The 19,711-nt window shown below is 40.5% G+C and overlaps 1 protein-coding gene across 5 annotated transcripts in view; it reads left to right on the plus strand.

Annotated features, from left to right (window-relative positions):
• The first annotated feature begins 2,234 nt into the window (after positions 1 to 2,234).
• The window catches only part of SUMO1 (small ubiquitin like modifier 1), a 28,477-nt gene continuing 11,000 nt past the window's right edge, over positions 2,235 to 19,711 (plus strand). Inside the window, exons 1-3 of one of the 5 annotated variants that reach the window (XM_060106423.1) lie at positions 2,235 to 2,375; positions 5,777 to 5,816; positions 16,815 to 16,889. In XM_060106423.1, the coding sequence (XP_059962406.1) occupies positions 5,781 to 5,816; positions 16,815 to 16,889 (111 nt within the window). In that variant the 5' untranslated portion in view covers positions 2,235 to 2,375; positions 5,777 to 5,780. Of the gene's footprint in view, positions 2,376 to 4,465; positions 4,666 to 5,776; positions 5,817 to 9,875; positions 9,952 to 16,814; positions 16,890 to 19,711 lie in introns of those variants that run through there. The other 4 variants (XM_060106425.1, XM_060106422.1, XM_060106426.1 and 1 more) reach the window with 4 other exon arrangements.

The raw sequence follows: 19,711 nt of genomic DNA on the forward strand, positions 1-19,711 counted from the left end.
TCAGACCAACCTTTCCCTTCATTAATGTGAAAGAACAAATCACCAACATTTTAAGTTACAGTCTACCTTTTAGTCTGTCTTTTAAGGCACTGTTCTTTATTTTCTCAATCATATAAGGTGCTTTACACGTATGAACAATAACCTGCTACACTTTAATGTTTTGTATCCTTTCCATTCATTTCTTTAAATCTGTAATGTAATTCCCTGTGAGCTCACCTATTTAAAGTGTACAATTTTTAGTTTTTCAGTGTATTTACAGAGCTGTACAGTCATCATTCAAGCAATTTTATAGCATTTTCATCACCCATCAAAGAAACTCTGCTCTTTAATAGTCACTCCCCATTTCCCCACTAATCCTCCAGCCCTAGTAGAATTCTGGAGCAGTAGCCCACTAATCTATTTTCTGTTTCTATAGACTTGCCTATTCTGTGTATGTCATATAAACAGAATCATACTTTGCAACTGGCTCCTTTCACTTAGCATAATGTTTTCAAGTTTCATCCGCATCATATGAAGACTTCATTCCTTTTTATGGCTTAATAATGTTCCTTTATATGGCTATACCACTTTTCTTTATCCATTAGTCAGTTGATGGACATTTGGGTTGTTTTCTTTTTTGTTGTTATTATGAATAGCAAAAATATGAATGAATTATGAATTCATTATGAATTATGAATATGGCTGCTGTGAACATCTGTGTACATGTTTTTGTGTGAACATACATCGTCAGTTCTCTTGGGTGTATACCTAGGAGTAGAATTCCTGGGTCATGGTAACTTTATGTTTAATAGTTTGAGGAACTGCCAGAATGTTTTTCAAATGAAGTGTTTTCCAAAGCGTTTTACGTTCCCACTAAGTAGAGTATGAGGGTTCCAATTTCTCCATATCTTTTTCAGCACTTATTATTTTTCTTTTCATTTATAGACAATATCCTAATGGGTCTGAAATGGTATCTCATAGTGGCTTTAATTTGCATTTCCCTGATAGCTAATGATGTTGAGCATCTTTTCATGTCCATTTGTATATCTTCTTTGGAGAAATTTCTATTCAGATATTTTGTCCACTTTTAAATTGGATTACTTGTCTTTTAATTGTTGAATTATAATAGTTCACGTATTCTGAATATTAGACCTTTATCAGATATATTATTTGCAAATATTTTCTTCTATTTCTTAGGTTGTGTTTCTAACATAAAAGACAAAAGTTTTAATTTTGATGAAGTCTATATTATTTATTTTTCTTTGGTTACTTGTGATTTTGGTGTCATATCTAAGAAGCCATTGCCTAATCTAAGATCAAGAAGATTTATACGTATGTTTTCTCCTAAGAGTTTTATAGTTTTAGCTCTTACATTCAGGCCTTTGATCCACTTTAAGTTAATTTTTCAAATATTGTGAGATAGTGATCCAAATTCATTCTTTTACATATGGATGTCCAGTTGTCCCAGTAAGTTTTGTTAAAAGACTTCTTTCACCATTGAATTGTCTTGGCATTTTTGTCCAAAATTAATTGATGTGTGAGGATTTACTGATTTATTCTGGAATCTCAATTCTGTTCCGTTTTTCCATATCCTTATGCTCTATGCTTCTGTCAGTAGGGCCACTATATTTTAAAGAACTCACAGAAGGACCATTCTTTAATTCAAAGCAGTGAAGTCAAGGATCGGAATCAGCTTCTTCTCCCCACCAGTTTAGAACTTTCAGGAGCATCTTTTTCATCAGTAGCCATCAAAATCCTGCCCAATGGGATCATGTTTTGTTTTGTTTCAATTAAGTTCATGTGTTTGGCCAGGGTTGGTTAACCAAAAGTTCTAGCTCTAGTGTAAGAAGCACTAAAGTGCTAGGTATACAGTATACACTACTGTATACACTAGGTATACAGTCCAATTTATTCAGGGAGATCGATGAGCAAGGCCAGGAGGAGACAATAGAAGTATCTTGGCTCAGCCTTCAGAAACGCGCAAGGTATCGGAGGGAGGGGTCTGTGCTGTCAGTACGCTTCCAAACATCGAGACTAGGCACCCGGAACTTTTCCCAAGGGGGATAGGCTCGGGACCCAGGCACAAGGCCTAGTCTAGGTGCAGCTGAGGGGACTGTCGTTTATTCACTCGCGCAGCCACCACTAAAGCCGCTCGACCCTCCCGCCTCCGGGCAGACCCCCGACTGGTTTTCCCGCCTCGCCTTTCCTCTCCTCCTTCCCCGTCCTCTTAGCGCGTAGCGGAAGTGACGCCAGGCGTACCGGAAGTCCCTCCAGCCGCGGTGTTGTGCTGTGGGGAAGGGAGACGGATTTGTAAACCCCGGAGCGAGGTACTGCCTACCCGAGGCCGCTGCTGTGCGGAGACCCCGGGGGAGACCACCGTCACCATGTCTGACCAGGTACTGGCTTGGGAGCCATCCGATGGCGGTGGCCGAGGCCTTACTCTGCACGTCCGCCAGCCACTCGGCTGGGGCCCGGGATGGAGGCGCGGGGGAGGGGAGCGCGGAATGGGGGAGGGGGCGGCCGGTGGGGACTGGGCTGGCGAGGGAGGGGAGTGGAGTAGAACCGGAGACGCCCGGGCCTGCCGCGGACCTTCGGGAGCCGCCCTGCCCCTCTCCTGGCTGGCTCATCACCCCCTGTGCCCCAGCGCCTCTGGTCGCGGCCTCAAGTCGTCTCCCTTCTTTCTCCGGGGCCGACCAGGTGCAGAGCCCAGCTTCTACTTTCCCGAGAGGGTCCGTGGGGAACCCGTGTGCCTGCCTCTTCAGAGGACCCATTGCAGAAGCAGGGCCCTAGGCCCCAGTTATGTAACGGGAGAGAATACCTGCCCCGGAGCCTCCGTGGCCCTGAAAAGCGGGTGGACTCCACTTTTGGGTTCTTAGTCTTTAGATAGTCTTGGAGTGGGGACGTGGGGGCGGGGGGGGAGGGAGACATTGTCTGGTGTTGCTGGGAGCCTGGAAAGCTCTGCCTTCCGTTCGGATTGCAGCTGGGGCCGGGCTGCCTCTGCTCTGCTCTGCTCTGAGTCCTTTTCCGTGTGGGTGTGCAGAGCTGTCGCCTCTTTCTTGTACTTTCCCATTTCTTACTCGGGATTGGTTCAGTAGCTCTCCAGTTGTAAGAGAGAACTCAGAATAATCAAGAAACAAAGTAGAACAAAACTGCTAGAGCAACAGAAAGCGTTTCATCTGGGCGTTAACATGAAGAGGACTGATACCTTTGAGGAAAAGGATAGGAAAACTTCGTGTATGTAGAGCAGTAGCAGAACATTTGCAGAAAGCTTCTAGTTATAGCAGAGTGCTGCATCTGAATGTTAATGTCAAGAATTTACTTGGGATTTGCACTCAATCAGGAGTGTTCGATTCTACGTGGTAAGCTTTTCTTCCTCCTTTTCTAGTTAACCATGTTTATGGCTAGTTTTTTACTTTATAGGTTTTTTGTCTGGACTTTGTTTTGTTTGCTCAGACGACTTTGACTTTTTAAAGTATTTTTGGACCTTTTGCTTGTTTAGTGATAGTTATCTAGAAAACTGTTTCTCATTCAACCCCATAATGTACTTGAACTTTTAAATTTAACACACTTATTCCCTTGGCTTTTAACCCAGTTCAGTTTTGTACCACTTGGTGAGAGCAAGTGAGGCTTTTGTGGATTTGCACTGTTGCGCAAAATGTACATTTATATTTTTAAGGTTAAACCATAATCTAGATTCGTTTTGGGTGGATCTTCTTACTAACAGTCTAGATTAATTCCCAAATTGGTATGGGAATGGCATTATAACTGTCTCCCTAGATAGTTGTTTACTTGGTTACCAGGGAGGAAAGAACAGGTGTAAATGCTTAATTTCATCAGCCTTTTATTTTGATGCTCAGAAGTGGCTAGGAAGCCTGTTGAAATTTACTATAGTCTGATAAAAGAGCAGTGTACAGAAGGGATTATACAGTAAATTGTAGAATTTATTGCTCCAGTTTGAATTCCAGTCATTTAAAAGAGACTTGAAGGAAGAAATAAAGGACCTAGGCCACTAACAGGTGCCTCTAGGCCAGAGGTTGTTTAGATTCTTTTCAGGGGGTCCTTGAGGCCAAAACAGTTTTCACGATAATACTAGGACATTGTCTTTTCCACTGTCATTCTTTCATGAGTGTTCAGTGGAGTTTTCTAGAGATTGACATGACCTGGTATATCACAACAGATTGAAATGTATCAGTAGAAGCAGATGTGGAAATCCAGCTGCTGTTAAGCCAGACACTGAAGAGATTTGCAAAAATGCAAAACAGTGCCACTTTTCTTACTAGTTTTGTTTTGAAAAATATGTATTTTTTAAGATTGATGCTTCATTGCTACTTTCAAGAAATTGTGATTTATATACACAGTACCATTTAATGAGGGTATCATCATATCCTTACCAGTGTTTCATATTGCTATTATTAGAATATTTTTCGGGACTTCCCTGGTGGTGCAGTGGTTGAGAATCTGCCTGACAGTGCAGGGGACATGGGTTCAATCCCTGGTCTAGGAAGATCCCACATGCCGTGGAGCAACTTAGCCTGTGTGCCACAACTACTGAGCCTGTGCTCTAGAGCCCGCGAGCCACAACTCCTGAGCCTGTGTGCCACAACTACTGAAGCCCACGTGCCTGGAGCCCATGCTCCGCCACAAGAGAAGCCACTGCAGTGAGAAGCCCGTGCACTGCAACCAAAAGTAAGCCCTGCTCGCCGCAACTAGAGAAAGCCCATGCGCAGCAACGAAGACAAAACGCAGCCAAAAAAAAAAAGTTTTTTTCATAAATAGCAACATGAAAAATATTTTTAATAAAAGTACATTATTTGCTAATATATATTGGGTTTATTATCTTAAAATGAATTAATATGTATATAAAACCTTTCTCAGTTTCAGTGTCTAATACTGCAAACCTCAATAGATATAACCAACCTAACAAAAGCTTTATGGGCTTCTAAATAATTTTTAAGAGTGTAAAAGAGTCCTGTGACCATAAAGTATGAGCACTGTTGCTCTAGGCTGATTGACCAACATCGTTGTTAATAATAATCGGGACCCGGTATAATTTTAGTGTTGGGATGCTAAGGATTTAAAGAGATAAGAAGCTGAACTCTTACCCTGATGAGGCTTATGAGTGAGAGTAAGAATCCCAAGTTACTACTGTGCCATATCAGCAGCATGAGACTGAACCACTGTCCCCAAAAGACAATATAAACCAGGTTGTTTTAGAACGATGTATTTTCTAAGGCATCTCTCAGAAGGTTATTGTCTGTGCTAAGATATTGGAATTGAGTAATAATTTCAAGTTAAAATAGGTGGACATTAAAGTCACACAAGACTTGAATTGCTGGGTTCTCCATTGACTAATGAAAAATGATTATTTTTGGAATTTGAATGAAATCATTTCTTATAATTCTAACAATGCCATCATTATCCAGTGTACCATTATTGAATAATCCTCTAATACAGGTTCTAAACCTGAGGATCATGAATCCTAAGGGCTGAAAATCCACTGAAATTTTATGGAAATTGTATGAAGTTATATTTGTGCATGTGTATTTTTTTAGGGAGAAAGGATCCATAGCTTTCATAAGGGGTACGTGATCCCTCAAAAAAGGTGAAGGACTAGCCTTTAACCAATAATAGAGACCTGATTGGGTGCTCACTTTTAGCCTAATTTCACGTTGCAGCAAAACTGAGCACTTATGTAGAACAAGAAGTTTAATATCAAACTGGTAAGGGTAATTTGTACAAATATTTTTCCTTCCTCCTTCCTTACATTCACATTTATAGTGTTTCTTTTTCATATTAGAATCATGAAAGGCAGCATGGACTTCATCTCTTCAATTCAGGTCTGTTAATTTGTAATAATTGGATGACTGATTTGCTTCAAATGCTGACTGAATCTGTTGTAGTAGTTTTACTTGGTCCATCCCCACCTCAGAGAGAGGGCTGGCAGAGAGGGAGAGAGATAGAGATATTGATTGAATCATCTCCTTTTATCTTTAGCCAAGGATTTTGAAGCATTATGTAATTCTGGTTATCTGTTGGTACCTGACAGACTACTTCAAAATGTAATGGCTTAAAGCAACAGTCTTGTTTTGCCCATAAATCTGCAATTTGGGCAGGGCTCTGTGGGTTGGGCTCATCACTGCTCCTTGATGTGTGGGGCCTCTGCTGGGATTACTCACATGACTGTGGGCTGTAACAGATGGGTTCTTCATATAGTCTCAAGGCCTCTGTGAGTGCCCTCATCATGTATTCTCTTGAGCATGGGGACCCCAGGATATTCAGACTTACGGCAGCTCAGGGCTCACAAGAGAGTGTTCTAGAGAACCTTGAGTGGAAACCCCAAGCCTCCTAGAACCTAACTTTGGAAGCCACTTCTGCATTCTGTTGGTCAGGCAAATCACTAAGTCCAGCCCAAATTAGGGGAAAGGCATTTATTTTTATTGAGATATACGTGACATATAACATATTAGTTTCAGGTGTACAACATAGTGATTCAGTATTTGTATATATTGTGAAATGATCACCACAATAGGTCTAGTTAACATCCATCACCACAGTGGTTACAAATGTTCTTTTTTTGTTTGATTTTGAATTTTATTTAATTTTTTATACAGCAGGTTCTTATTAGTTATCTATTTAGACATATTAGTGTATATATTGTCAATCCCAATCTCCCAGTTACAAATTTTTCTTGTGATAAGAACTTTTAAGATCTACTGTCAGCAACTTTCAAATATACAATACAGTATTATTAACTATGGTCACCAAGGGAAAGGCATCTAAACTCCATTTCCTTTTTTTTTTTTTGCGGTACACGGGCCTCTCACTGTTGTGGCCTCTCCCCTTGCGGAGCACAGGCTCCGGACGCGCAGGCTCAGCGGCCATGGCTCACGGGCCCAGCCGCTCCGCAACATGTGGGATCTTCCCGGACCGGGGCACGAACCCGTGTCCCTTGCATCGGCAGGCAGACTCTCAACCACTGTGCCACCAGGGAAGCCCTAAACTCCATTTCTTAATAGGAAGAGTAACAAAGAATTTGCAGTTATCCTTAATCTACCACATTAATTGTATTTCTTTTGTTAGGATAGCGTTATTCCCTGCAGCATTCTTTATATCTCTCTGTTGTTGATGTTTGCTGATCTTTCTGTTAGCTTGAGATAGCAGGAGAATATGATAAACTAGGTGTATATTAAAGTTCATAATTACGTATACTATTTATGTCATAGAATAAGTATTAGCATACTTATAAGTATGTTAAGAATAAGTATTAACATACATAGCTGCATACTGTAGCTATGACTTGAGCATTTAGTTAGTGATACATACATTAAACATTCCATGCCCCAGGAGAGGAATGATGTATTCTGTCTTCTCTCTGACAGATCTATGAAGTGCTGCTAGTAAATGTTGATTATAATAAAACATTTCAAATAAAATGTTACCTGAATATTATTTAATAGTATTTAAAAAACTGAGTATGATTATTATGTTAGAGTACTCATGAGGGGGGCTTCCCTGGTGGCGCAGTGGTTAAGAAGCCACCTGCCAATGCAGGGGACACAGGTTTGAGCCCTGGTCCGGGAAGATCCCACATGCTGTGGAGCAACTAAGCCCGTGCACCACAACTAACGAGCCTGCGCTCTAGAGCCTGCCCGCCACAACAACTGAGCCCGTGTGCTACAACTACTTGTTGTGGAGCACGGGCGCCTAGAGAAGCCCGCGCACCACAACAAAGAGTAGCCCCCGCTCGCCGCAACTAGAGCAAGCCTGCGCACAGCAACGAAGACCAACGCGGCCAAAAATAAATAAATTAATTTAAAAAAAAAGTACTCATGAGGGTTAGTGGAGTAGTTCAGATTTCAAAACTGTAAAGCCGTTGTCAAATATGTATTGACACTCACTAGCCCCCCATACCAGTTAGAATGTTTCTATTATAGGTTATATATTTAGTGTTGTAATCATTTATTTAAGTGCCTTTCTCCATTTTACTGTTTGCTTTCCAGGGTCAGGAATCAGGCTTTATTCACCCTTTTTTTCTGAAGTGCCTAGCAGAGTGACTGAATACTTAGTGAAAGTTTTAAAAGGAATGAATGGTCAGATTCATTCATTTAACAAGTATTTATTGATGTTCCAGGCAGCATTCTAGGCCCTAGAATTGAAAGGTTGCCTCAAAAACGTGAAGCAGCAGGTATCTTTCTCCTCCTCTTTCAATTCCCATGATGTTTTGTTATTGAGGAAGGCTTGGTTGTCATGCAGTAGTTTTCCTTTTACGATGTGTTTGCATACCTTCTCCATCTTTAGTTCTATTAGCAATAGACCTAGGAACTTTATCTCCAAAATTGAATCATTTGCTTCTTTCAGGACATTGGGATATTATCCATTGCTATGGATAATAATAATCCTGTGCTGCTTGTGGGATCTTAGTTCAGTTCCCCGACCAGGGATTGAACCTGGGCCCAGGCAGTGAAAGCACTGAGTCCTAACCACTGGACCACCAGGGAATTCCCATTTTCTCTAAGTCATGTTTGGTATCCCATTTTGGAATGTATTAAAATTGTGTGTGTGTGTGTGTGTGTGTGTTTTGTAGATTATTCTCTGATATTCTACTTTTAAAAAGTCATGTGGGTAAGGTCACACAGATCCTATTATTGAGTACCTTAGTCTTATGGTTTAAAATGTGGAATTCCTGCAACACGACTTAAGTTTATTTAAAGATATGTTGTATTTGTTATACTTTTATATTTTGACCATTCTTTTTGCATTTGATTGCTTTTACTGAGCTATTGAGAATCTGAAGGAAAAGACCTGAAGGAAGAAAGGGTGGAGTTCTATTTGCTGGACCTGCTGTTCTCAGTAGCCAGGGTCAGATATTTTTAAAGGTTTTACTGAAGATAAATATATATATATGAAAAAGTGTACATAAATGTACAGTTTGCTGAATTTTCACAAACTGGTCACATCCATGCAGCCAGCACCCAGATTAAGAACGACTGTCCAGGGCTTCCCTGGTGGCGCAGTGGTTAAGAATCCACCTGCCAATGCAGGGGACACGGGTTCGAGCCCTGGTCCGGGAAGATCCCACATGCTGCAGAGCAACTAAGCCCGTGCACCACAACTACTGAGCTTGTGCTCTAGAGCCCGTGAGCCGCAACTACTGAGCATGTGTGCCACAGCTACTGAACCCACGTTCCACAACTACTGAAGCCTGTGCACCTAGAGCCTGTGCTCCGCAACAAGAGAAGCCACTGCAGTGAGAAGCCCGTGCACCACAACGAAGAGTAGCCTCCGCTCACTGCAACTAGAGAAAGCTCGCACGCAGCAATGAAGACCCAACGCAGCCAAAAATAATAATAATAATTAAAAAAATAAGTAAATTTATTTAAAAAAAAAGAAGAATGACTGTTCTGACTACTAACATAGATTAGTTTTGCCTGCTTTTATACATTATAACTTTTTATAAGTGGAATCATACAGTATGTATATATTTCAGTGTATGGCTTCTTTTGCTCAGCATTGTTTGGAGATTTGTCTATATTATTGTTTATAGTTGTATGTTGTTAAATCCCATTGCTACATTGCATTCCATTGTATGACTATACCACAATTTACTTAACTATTCTGTTTTTGATGCACACTGAGCTGGTTTTCTAAGAGCTGTTTTTTAATATAAGCCAAATGCTACCTATTTAGAGCACCTCCTATGTCAATTTGGATTGCTTTTGGACTAAATAACAGAAAATCTGATATATAGTAGGTTAAACAAGTTTGCAGTTTATTTTTCTAATGAAACAAGAAATTCGGACATAAGTAGTTCAGGGATGGTAAGGCAGCTCCACCATGCCTTCATCCTTCTTTCCCCTCTGTCCTTAGCAGGTGTCTTCACTCTGATGCTTGTCTCCTTGCCGGGAAGGTTACTTTGTGTCTTGTTCCAGGCAGGAGAAAGGGATGGAGCAAAGGATAAAAGTATGCCAAAAAGTATGTACCAGCAAAAATTATGTCACCTTCTATCTGCTTGGCCAGCACTGCATCATGTGGCCATAAGAGAAGATAAGAATTTTTTTTTTCTTTCTTTTTTTTTTTGGCTGGCAAATTTAGGCTTGCCTTTGTAAGGAAGAGGGGGAAATGGATCCTGGATAGGTAATTAACAATGTCTGCCATACCTCTAAATCTGCCTGCTAGTACTTTTGGATACAGTGAAGCCAGTTTGTTCTAGGCTTTGCATAGGTCCGTAGTCTAGCTGCAGAGAGTAGGGTTTATATAACCAGCAGGATTTCCTTTTCTTTTTTTTTAATATAAGTATATATATATATATATTTTAACTTTAAAACATTTATTTTTGGCTGTGTTAGGTCTTCATTGCTGTGCGTGGGCTTTCTCTAGTTGTGGCGAGCGGGGGCTCCTCTTCGTTGTGTGCGGGCTTCTCATTGCGGTGGCTTCTCATTGCAGAGCATGGGCTCTAGGCGCGCGGGCTTCAGTAGTTGTGGCACGCAGGCTCAGAAGTTGTGGCTCACAGGCTCTAGAGTGCAGGCTCAGTAGTTGTGGTGCACGGCTTAGTTGCCCTGCGGCATGTGGGATCTTCCCAGACCAGGGATTGGACCCGAATCCCCTGCATTGGCAGGCAGATTCTTAACCACTGCACCACCAGGGAAGTCCAACCAGTGGGATTTTCAATTATAATTTTTAGTTCCTGAGAAGTTGCCTTTGTTTAGTGTTTAACTGCAATTCTAGGGTTGAATGTAAATTTACATAAGTCCCAGTGTCTTGACAGCTTGACTTAAACCTTCAAGTTATGGAGCTAAGTCTGGTCAGTTTTATTCCAAATGTCTAGTACTGTCTCATTAAATTTGCACATAGGCAGCATGCACTGAAAAAATACGTGTGTGTGTATTTTTAGAATTGTGGTAAATCCACTGAAGTATGAGGAAGATGACTTTATTGTAATTTGGGGGCCTGTATCTTTAAATAATGGATACAGTTATTAGAATCATCCAAATTTTTTTTTTTTTTTTTTTTTCCGGTACGCGGGCTTGTCACTGCTGTGGCCTCACCCGTTGCGGAGCACAGGCTCCAGACAGGCAGGCTCAGCGGCCGTGGCTCACGGGCGTAGCCGCTCCGCGGCATGTGGGATCTTCCCGGACCGGGGCACAAACCCGTGTCCCCTGCATCGGCAGGCGGACTCTCAACCACTGTGCCAGCAGGGAAGCCCTGAATGTATTTTTAATGAAATGTTTTATTATGGAAAAATTTATATATAATTGAACGCATATACCCATCTCTTGGCCTATCGTATTTCATTTGCATGACCCCACTCCACTTCATAACATTATTTTGAAACCAACCCAGACATTGTGTCTTTTCATCTGCAAATATTTCAATGTATATCTCTAAAAGAGAAGGACTTTTTCTTTTAACAAAACCAGGATACTGTTGTCCGACCTTTAAAATTGAACAGGTTTGTTAATGTCATCAAATAAGAGTAAATGTATTCTTTATTTTTAGTTTTCCCCAGAATCTCCCCTCTTTCAGAAGAATGGACAATCCTTGTACAACTGGAAGGGTCAGTGACTGACTGGGGGTAGTTAAGTGTGGTGCTGTTTTCCTGTGATTGAATTGTCAACATACTGATGGCCATAGTGATTTTTAGCAAAGTTCTTGTTCTTTTGACTTTGAAATGGCACAATAAAATCCTTCTGTTGAATTCTGTACCTTTGTAAATGAGGATTGTTGTGTTCTCTGTCCTTTCCTGTCCAGTTCTTCTTTTCAGATCCAGCTATCTTCTATTTCTAAGCTGTTTAATTTATATCTTGGAAAGAAGAGTTGGTAGTGCCTGGTGTCTGATAAATTCCTTTTACTGTTCCAGTTACCATGATTTAATCTCTAGATGACACAGACCAGAGAATTTAGAGGTTTCCAGCTCCTGTCTTTGATCTTGTACACACGTTTAATTTTCTTTACATTACCAGTTTCTTCTGCTCTGGGGCTGTGTAACCTTTCCAGCCAAATCAACCAGCCCTCTCTGGGATTCTCTTTTCTCTGATGACCTACTGTCCCACACCCAGTGCTGAATGCTTTCACTGTTTGGTGACTAGTGTGCCATACCATTCTGTATTGGCTGCTTTTTTACAGGGGAGAGAAGGAAAGTAGGCATACAAAAGACACTAAGATCACTGGAGACAAACTTTGGCCTTTTTTGTCCAAGATCTTCTCATTTTCCAGACTAGTTTGTCAAAGGAAAAGAAAAAAAAGATAGCACATGAAAAGTTGGATGACTGCATTAGGCAAGCATGAGGCTATCAAACAAGTGGGTGTAGATGACATTGCTCTAGTGCTTGAGAGTTGGGAAGAGATCACCAAAATGGAGTGACTAGGGAAAGTGGCAGTTTATTTTTGGAAATTTCAAATCCTAGTATTCACATGTTCTTATGAAATTGAAGTGAATTATCTCTTATTCCCAACTGTGAATATAAAATGCTGAAAGGATTTTGTTTGTATTGACTGTTGTGTACAGTAGAAGTATGAAGCGTTAGTAAGATTTTGTGGTATGATACAGAAAATAGTGCTGTCAGCTTAATTCAGCCAGCATTAAATAATTGCCTGGTATTTGCCTGACACTACAGAGATTATAAAGATGAAAAACTTGGACCCTTGTAAGGGAAGTCAAGACATACAAAACTGTCACAGAAAATGTTAATTTAACAAGCGTATTGAGTATCTTCAAAATATATACTAAACACTGTGCTTGACCAGAAATACAGAGAAGAGTAAGGCATGCCAATAAGGAACTCAATCTGGTGGGAGACGCAGATATGCAAACATGTTATAATAAGATTAAAGTAAGCAGTATGGGAACATTTAAGAGGGTGATGAGGGAAATCATTTCATAGGAAGTGATGCTTGAGTGGTCTTGAAAGGCGAATAGGGTAGGAAAGGGCATACCAAGCAGAGGTGATTAATATGTACTGAGATAGTGGAGATAAGGTAGAGGGTGCCATGTTTAAGGAATTGTAGATCATTGTGGCTGGAGCAAAAGATATTATTAGCAGGAGAAGTAGGAGAACAAGGCTGGATTGCTACGCAGGGACCAGCCCACGGAAGACCAGTGTATGTTGGCTAAGGAGTTTGAACTTAATGCTGAAGATTCTCGGCAGATCAGATTGCATTTTAGAGAAATGGCTCTGGTTGTAGTTGGGAAGAATTAATTGAGGGGAGCTAGACTTGGGACATTTGTTATGCTATTGCAGTAATGCTAATGAGCAACAGTGAGTGCCTGAACTAAGGCAGTGGAATGGAGAATAAGAGTCACTAAGAGATATAATTGTCAGAATGATGAATGATTAAGTGTGAGATTTAAGAGAGGAAGAGTAGCCAAAGATGACTACTAAATTTCTGTTGTGGGCAGCTGAGTGTATGGTAACCATTTATTGTAATTGGGAATCCAGGAGGAATTGTAGTTTTTTTTAATTTTGGTTTTCAGAAAGAGGAGTTAAAGCTAACAGAGGAGTTAGAGATAATGCATTCAGTTTTGGACAGTTAAATTGAGGTACCTATGGGGACATCCAAAGTGGAGATAGATGTTCAAGCACTTGAAAAAATGAGTGAAACTCAGAAAAGTTGTCAGGTTGGTGAGGATGGTTGTGAGTCATTAGTATTTGAGAGGTAGTTGGAGTTATGGGTCACCCAAAAAGAAGAAGAAAAAGAGGATTAAAGACATGGAACCTAGAGGAGCACCAGCATTTAAGGAAGTGGTCAAGATGAGGAGACAATGGAATGTTGGAGGCCAAAGGTAGAGAGTTTTCAAGGAAGAAGTCATAAGTATCTGTTGGTTAAAGATGAGACTTGAAATTGTCCACTGGGTTTAGCAATAAGGAGTTGAACTGGTAACCTTGGTGAGAGAAGTGTCAAGTGGAACGGTGGGGTATAAACCAGAGTTCAGTGGGTTGAGAGTAAAAGTGGAAAGAGCAAATGCTGAGTATTCTCATAAGTTTGAAGAAAAAGATGAGGCTGACTCCTCAAGAAGACAGTAAAGGGGGAGTGTTTTTAAATTGAGAATAAATGCCATAAAGGATATGAATAAATTGCCAGTGGGAGCGTTAAAGGAAAATATTAATCCCAGTTGGAAGGTTGAGGGGTGCCGTGGTTCCTGGAAGAGTTTTTTTTTAATACTGGACTTCAGGTGATGTGTGGGATGGATTTTTGTGAGATGATTTCAAGAGAGGTTGAGAGAGGATATGTATTACAGGTAAAGGACACAAGAACAGCAAAGGGCTGAAGGTGGAAGAATGTTTATAGACATGTTCAGGGAATAGCAAATAGTCCAATTTAACCAAATCCGTGGTTTGTAAAGGAAGTGGAGAGAGAAAAATGAGAATTGAGCTTGGTAATGGAGGAACTGAATGAGGCGCTGAGGAGTTTGGTTCTAGGCCTTAAAGCACCTTTTTGTTAGGGGTAGTTATTACAGTCAGAGAAGCTGTGCTTTAGAAGGAGTTCTGAAGCAGTGTGGACAATGGATTGGAGAAGGGGGAAGAACTCTTTTGTTCTGAGTAGCCTCTGTAGCTACCCTGTCTAGGAAACACTGGAGCAAAATCACTTCCATTATGCTGATGTATTGCTGCTCCAGTTGCCTGGGGATGTTTTTCTCGTTGTGGTAACTCCTGTAAAGCTTCTTAACACCCCTTCTCTTAGTTAAAGAGGACTCAGGGCTTCTTTGCTCTTTGTTGCCCTTCACTGCGTGGAGTAAGCTGTCCTTGTCCTCTCTAGATATGTAAAGGAAGAAGGAACTGTTTACTCTGAATATAAATTCCTAGAAATGTGGTTGTGAGACTATGTTTGAAGACAGTCTTCTAGTTTTCAGGTGAAATACTGTCTCACTGAAGAAGGTTAATTTGGCCCGCTGCCATAATATGCGGTAGTCAGCAGATGTTGAAAGTACTGCAGAATGGTAAACAGGCAAGGTTTCACACTAATGAAGTCAGTCAGTTATCTAAGCATTTCCCATGACTCTAGCCTGTATCTTAAATTTAAAAGCTACTTCTAGTTTAATATATTCAATAAAATTTGAATGTTAAAGAGTTCGTTAGTTTTCACTTACTGGCATGAGATAAACAGGTAATGGCCTTGTTACTGTACTTCTGAAATACAGTATAGTTAGTTATATTCTTATCGAGCATGGATTAACAGCTCAAAATTGCTGTGAATCATAAAAAAGCATATATTTAAATAAGTGACTAATATGGTGGCCAAACTAAGGTAAAGTGCATGGGAAAGCTACTTTTTGTTGTTGTTGTTGTTTTAATTAATTAATTAATTTTTGGCTGCATTGGGTCTTCATTGCTGCGCATGGGCTTTCTCTAGTTGCGGTGAGCGGGGACTACTCTTCATTGTGGTGCGCGGGCTTTTCATTGCGGTGGCTTCTCTTGTTGAGGAGCATGGGCTCTAGGCGCATGGGCTTCAGTAGTTGTGGCTCACGGGCTCTAGAGTGCAGGCTCAGTAGTTGTGGCGCAGGGGCTTAGTTGCTCTGTGGCATGTGGGATATTCCCAGACCAAGGATCAAACCCGTGTCCCCTGTGTTGGCAAGCAAATTCTTAACCACTGCGCCACCAGGGAAGTCCCGGCAAAGCCACTTTTATCACACCATTGACTGAAATTTACCAAGCTACGCCTTTACTAAAAATGGCTTACTTTTCTTAAATACTTCATGGCAAAGTTGTTTTAACTAGTTTATTCTAACTTCATTTTCTTTTCAGTATGCCTTCATTTGAAATTATCTTATTTCTGATATAATTTATAAGAGGATTATACTCTTCTGTCTTCCAATTTTGTCTCCTCTTTCCTTTTACTACTTACTCTGTTTGGGCTTTTTTCTTATTCCAGTTTAAGTCTCCTAATTTTTTTTTTCAGCCAAGCCTAATCTTTTTTTTTTTTTTTTTTCTTTTTTCCTTGCGGTACGCGGGCCTCTCACCGCCGCGGCCTCTCCCGCTGCGGAGCACAGGCTCCGGATGCGCAGGCCCAGCGGCCATGGCCCACGGGCCCAGCCGCTCCGCGGCATATGGGATCCTCCCAGACCGGGGCACGAACCCGTATCCCCTGCATCGGCTGGCGGACTCTTAACCACTGCGCCACCAGGGAGGCCCCCAAGCCTAATCTTTTAAAATCGGATATACTGCTTCAGATAGTCTAAAATAATAGCTGATATAAAACTGATTTGTTTTGACTCAAGACTACATTAGGCCAATACTTTGCTATTTGATTTTCCTTTCTAAGTAGACTTTGCTTATGTTAATATGATTAATTTATGTTTCTTAGTACAGTTTTGTAATTGGAGTAGTTAACTTCTCCCAGTAGGTTGTGAGAAAATAATCTTGGATTCAACATGTTTGGTTAAGGATTCATGGAGAAGAGCTTCCTATGACTAATAGGAGTTGACTGAAGATAATGGTTTCCAGGTTGTTCCTTTGTGTAGCAGCAATAGCACCACCTGGTAATTAGTTAGAAATGTATATTACAGCCCTACCCCGGACCTACTGAATAAAAAACAGGGTGTGAGGCCCAGCAGTCTTTTAACAAGTACTTCAGGTGATTCTGATGCTCAGTGAAGTTTTAGAACCATTACTATAGGATTATTATAGTAAAAGAGACTTCTTTCTTGATTTTTAGTGATCTTTAGAACTGGTGTTTGAGAGAGTAATTGACTTAGGACCTTTTTTGCTTAATTGGCTGGCAGAGCACAGAAATGCTCGCTCTATTTTCAGGTGCAAATTTCGTACCTTAAGTCAAAGTAATGGGTGAATAATTAAAATAGCATATAGGAACTTTTATCTTTATATGTACTTTTCTTTCAGGAGGCAAAACCTTCAACTGAGGACTTGGGGGATAAGAAGGAAGGAGAATATATTAAACTCAAAGTCATTGGACAGGTGAGTTTCATTATTTTTCTCCTTTGACCCTGGAATGTGTGAATGATTTCTGACACACAGAGAAAATGATTTAACTAAGGCAAGTTATTTAAAAATGGCGATTCATTTACTACATATGCCTCTGTTGGAGGCAGAAGAGGGTGATACTGTTTTCTTAATTGCTCTGCTAGGCAGATTTAGATCACCTTATTTCTTCTAATAAAACTTTTTTCTTGGTTAGCGTGCTTCGGTGGCAAATGTAGCGACTACTTTTGAGTGATAATGCTAGGGCCCTTAAACCAAAGGGCCTCTCAGGCCTTTTCTTGACCCCTTTCTCTTTCTTGGCACCTTATTTCTACAGACTCTGGCCTGTATCTTATTGACTCTTTTTGAGATGTTAACAGATAATTAAGGTTAGCTGAAAATTATTGGAGGAATGCATCTTCCTAGTTTTTTTTTTTTTAAGGGACAAAAGAAAGAACTAGTAGACACTCACCATGGAAGTATGAGAGTACCATTTCCCCACATTCTCTGAAACATGGGATATTACCAGTCTTTCAGTTTTGGGCCAGTGTAATAGCTAGACATTTTATTTTGCATTTCTCTGATTATCAATGAGGTATAATTTTTTTGTCTGTTAAGTTTATATTAATCGTGTGTTCATATCCTTTTCCTATTTTCTGTGATCATCTTATTTTGAAAATTTTTATTAAGATATAATTCAGATACCATAAATTCATCATTTAAAATGTATAATTTAGGTGCTTTAGTATATTCACAAGGCTGTACAACCATTACCATTATTTGATTCCAGAACATTTTCATCACCCCAAAAAAGACACGGTGTATTCAATAGCAGTAACTCCCCATCTTCCTTTCCCCCCAGCCTCTAGTAACCGCTAATTTACTTTACTTTCTGCGTTTATGGATTTGCCTATTTTGGACATTTCATGTAAATGGAATTACATGATTTGTGACCTTTTTGTGTCTGGCTTCTTTTATTTAGTATAATATTTTCAAGGTTCATTCAAATTGTAGCATGTTTCAGTATTCCACTCCTTTTTATGGCTGAATAACATTTCACTGTACGATATACCGAGTTTGTTATCCATTCATCGGTTAATGGACATTTGGGTTGTTTTTGTATTTTGGCTATTATGAATAATATTGCTATTAACATTCATTGTAAGTTTTGTGTGGATATGTTTTCAGTTCTCTATATATCTAGGAGTGGAGTTGTTGGGTCTAATATAGTAGTAACTTTTTAAAACTTTTTGAGGAGCCTCCAAACTGTTTTCAGTGGTGGCCGCACCATTTTACATTCCCACCGACAATGTATGAAGGTTTGTTATTTTACATTCTAGTTAATACTTGCTGTTGTCTTTTTTTTATAGTCATCCTAGTGAGTGTGAGGTGGTATCTTGTGTTTTTGATTTGCATTTCCCTGATGGTTAATGATGAGTATCTTTTCCTGTTCTTATTGCCCATTTGTACATCTTCTTTGGAGAAATGTCTATTCCGATCTTTTGTCCATTTTTAGATTGGATTACTTGTCTTTATTTTTGAGTTATAATAACTCGTCATATATATTTAAGATATTAGATCCTTATCAGATAGATGGTTTGCACATGTTTTCTCCCATCTTTGGGTTGTCTTTTTCACTTTCTGGGTTATGTCCTTTGCAGAAACAGTTTTTAATTTCGATGAATTGAATTTATTTTTTCTTTTGTAGCTATGATTTTAGTGTCATATCTAAGGAACTATTACCCCATCCAGGGTTGCAAAAATGTATACCTATAAAGTCTTCTAAGGTTTTTATGGTTTTAGCTCTTACATTACGTTTTTTTGTTTGTTTTTTTTTTTTTTGCGGTACGCGGCCCTCTCACCGCTTCGGCCTCTCTCGCTGCGGAGCACAGGCTCCGGACGCGCAGGCCCAGCGGCCATGGCCCACGGGCCCAGCTGCTCCACGGCACGCGGGACCCTCCCGGACCGGAGCACGAACCCACGCCCCCTGCATCAGCAGGCGGACTCTCAACCACTGCGCCACCAGGGAAGCCCTACATTAAGTTTTTGATCATTTTGAGTACTTTATGAATGATTTTTATATGAGTTTGAAGGAGAGTCTAACTTCTTTCTTTTGCATGTGGCTATCTATTTGTCCCAGACCATTGATTGAAAAGTCTGTCCTTTTCGCATTGAATTGCTTGACATCTTTGTCAAAATCAATTGACCATAGATATGTATGGGTTTACTTCTGGGCTGTCAATTTTATTCCACTGATTTACAGGCATACCTCAGAGACATGCGGGTTTGGTTCCAAACCACTGCAATAAAGCGAATCACATGGATTTTTTGTTTCCCAGTGCATATGAAAGTTATGTTTACACTATAATGTAGTTTTAGTGTGCAATAGCATTTTGTCTAAAAAAACCAATGTACATACCTTAGTTAAAAAATGCTTTAGGGCTTCCCTGGTGGCGCAGTGGTTGGGAGTCCGTCTGCCGATGCAGGGAACGTGGGTTCGTGCCCCGTTCCGGGAAGATCCCATATGCTGCGGAGCGGCTGGGCCCGTGAGCCATGGCCGCTGAGCCTGCACGTCCGGAGCCTGTGCTCCGCGACGGGAGAGGCCACAACAGTGAGAGGCCCGCGTACCGCAAAAAAAAAAAAAAAGCTTTATTGCTGAAAAGTGCTAACCATCATCTGAGCCTTCAGTGAGCCTTTTTTTTGCAGGGGTAGGGTTTGAAATATTTAGAGAATTACCAAAATGTGACACAGAGACCTGAAATGAGCAAATGCTATTGGAAAAATGGTGCCAGTAGACCTGCTCAACTCAGGTTTGTCAC

The sequence above is a fragment of the Mesoplodon densirostris genome, chromosome 8 (genome assembly GCF_025265405.1).
Source record: "Mesoplodon densirostris isolate mMesDen1 chromosome 8, mMesDen1 primary haplotype, whole genome shotgun sequence".
Classification (NCBI taxonomy): domain Eukaryota; kingdom Metazoa; phylum Chordata; class Mammalia; order Artiodactyla; family Ziphiidae; genus Mesoplodon; species Mesoplodon densirostris.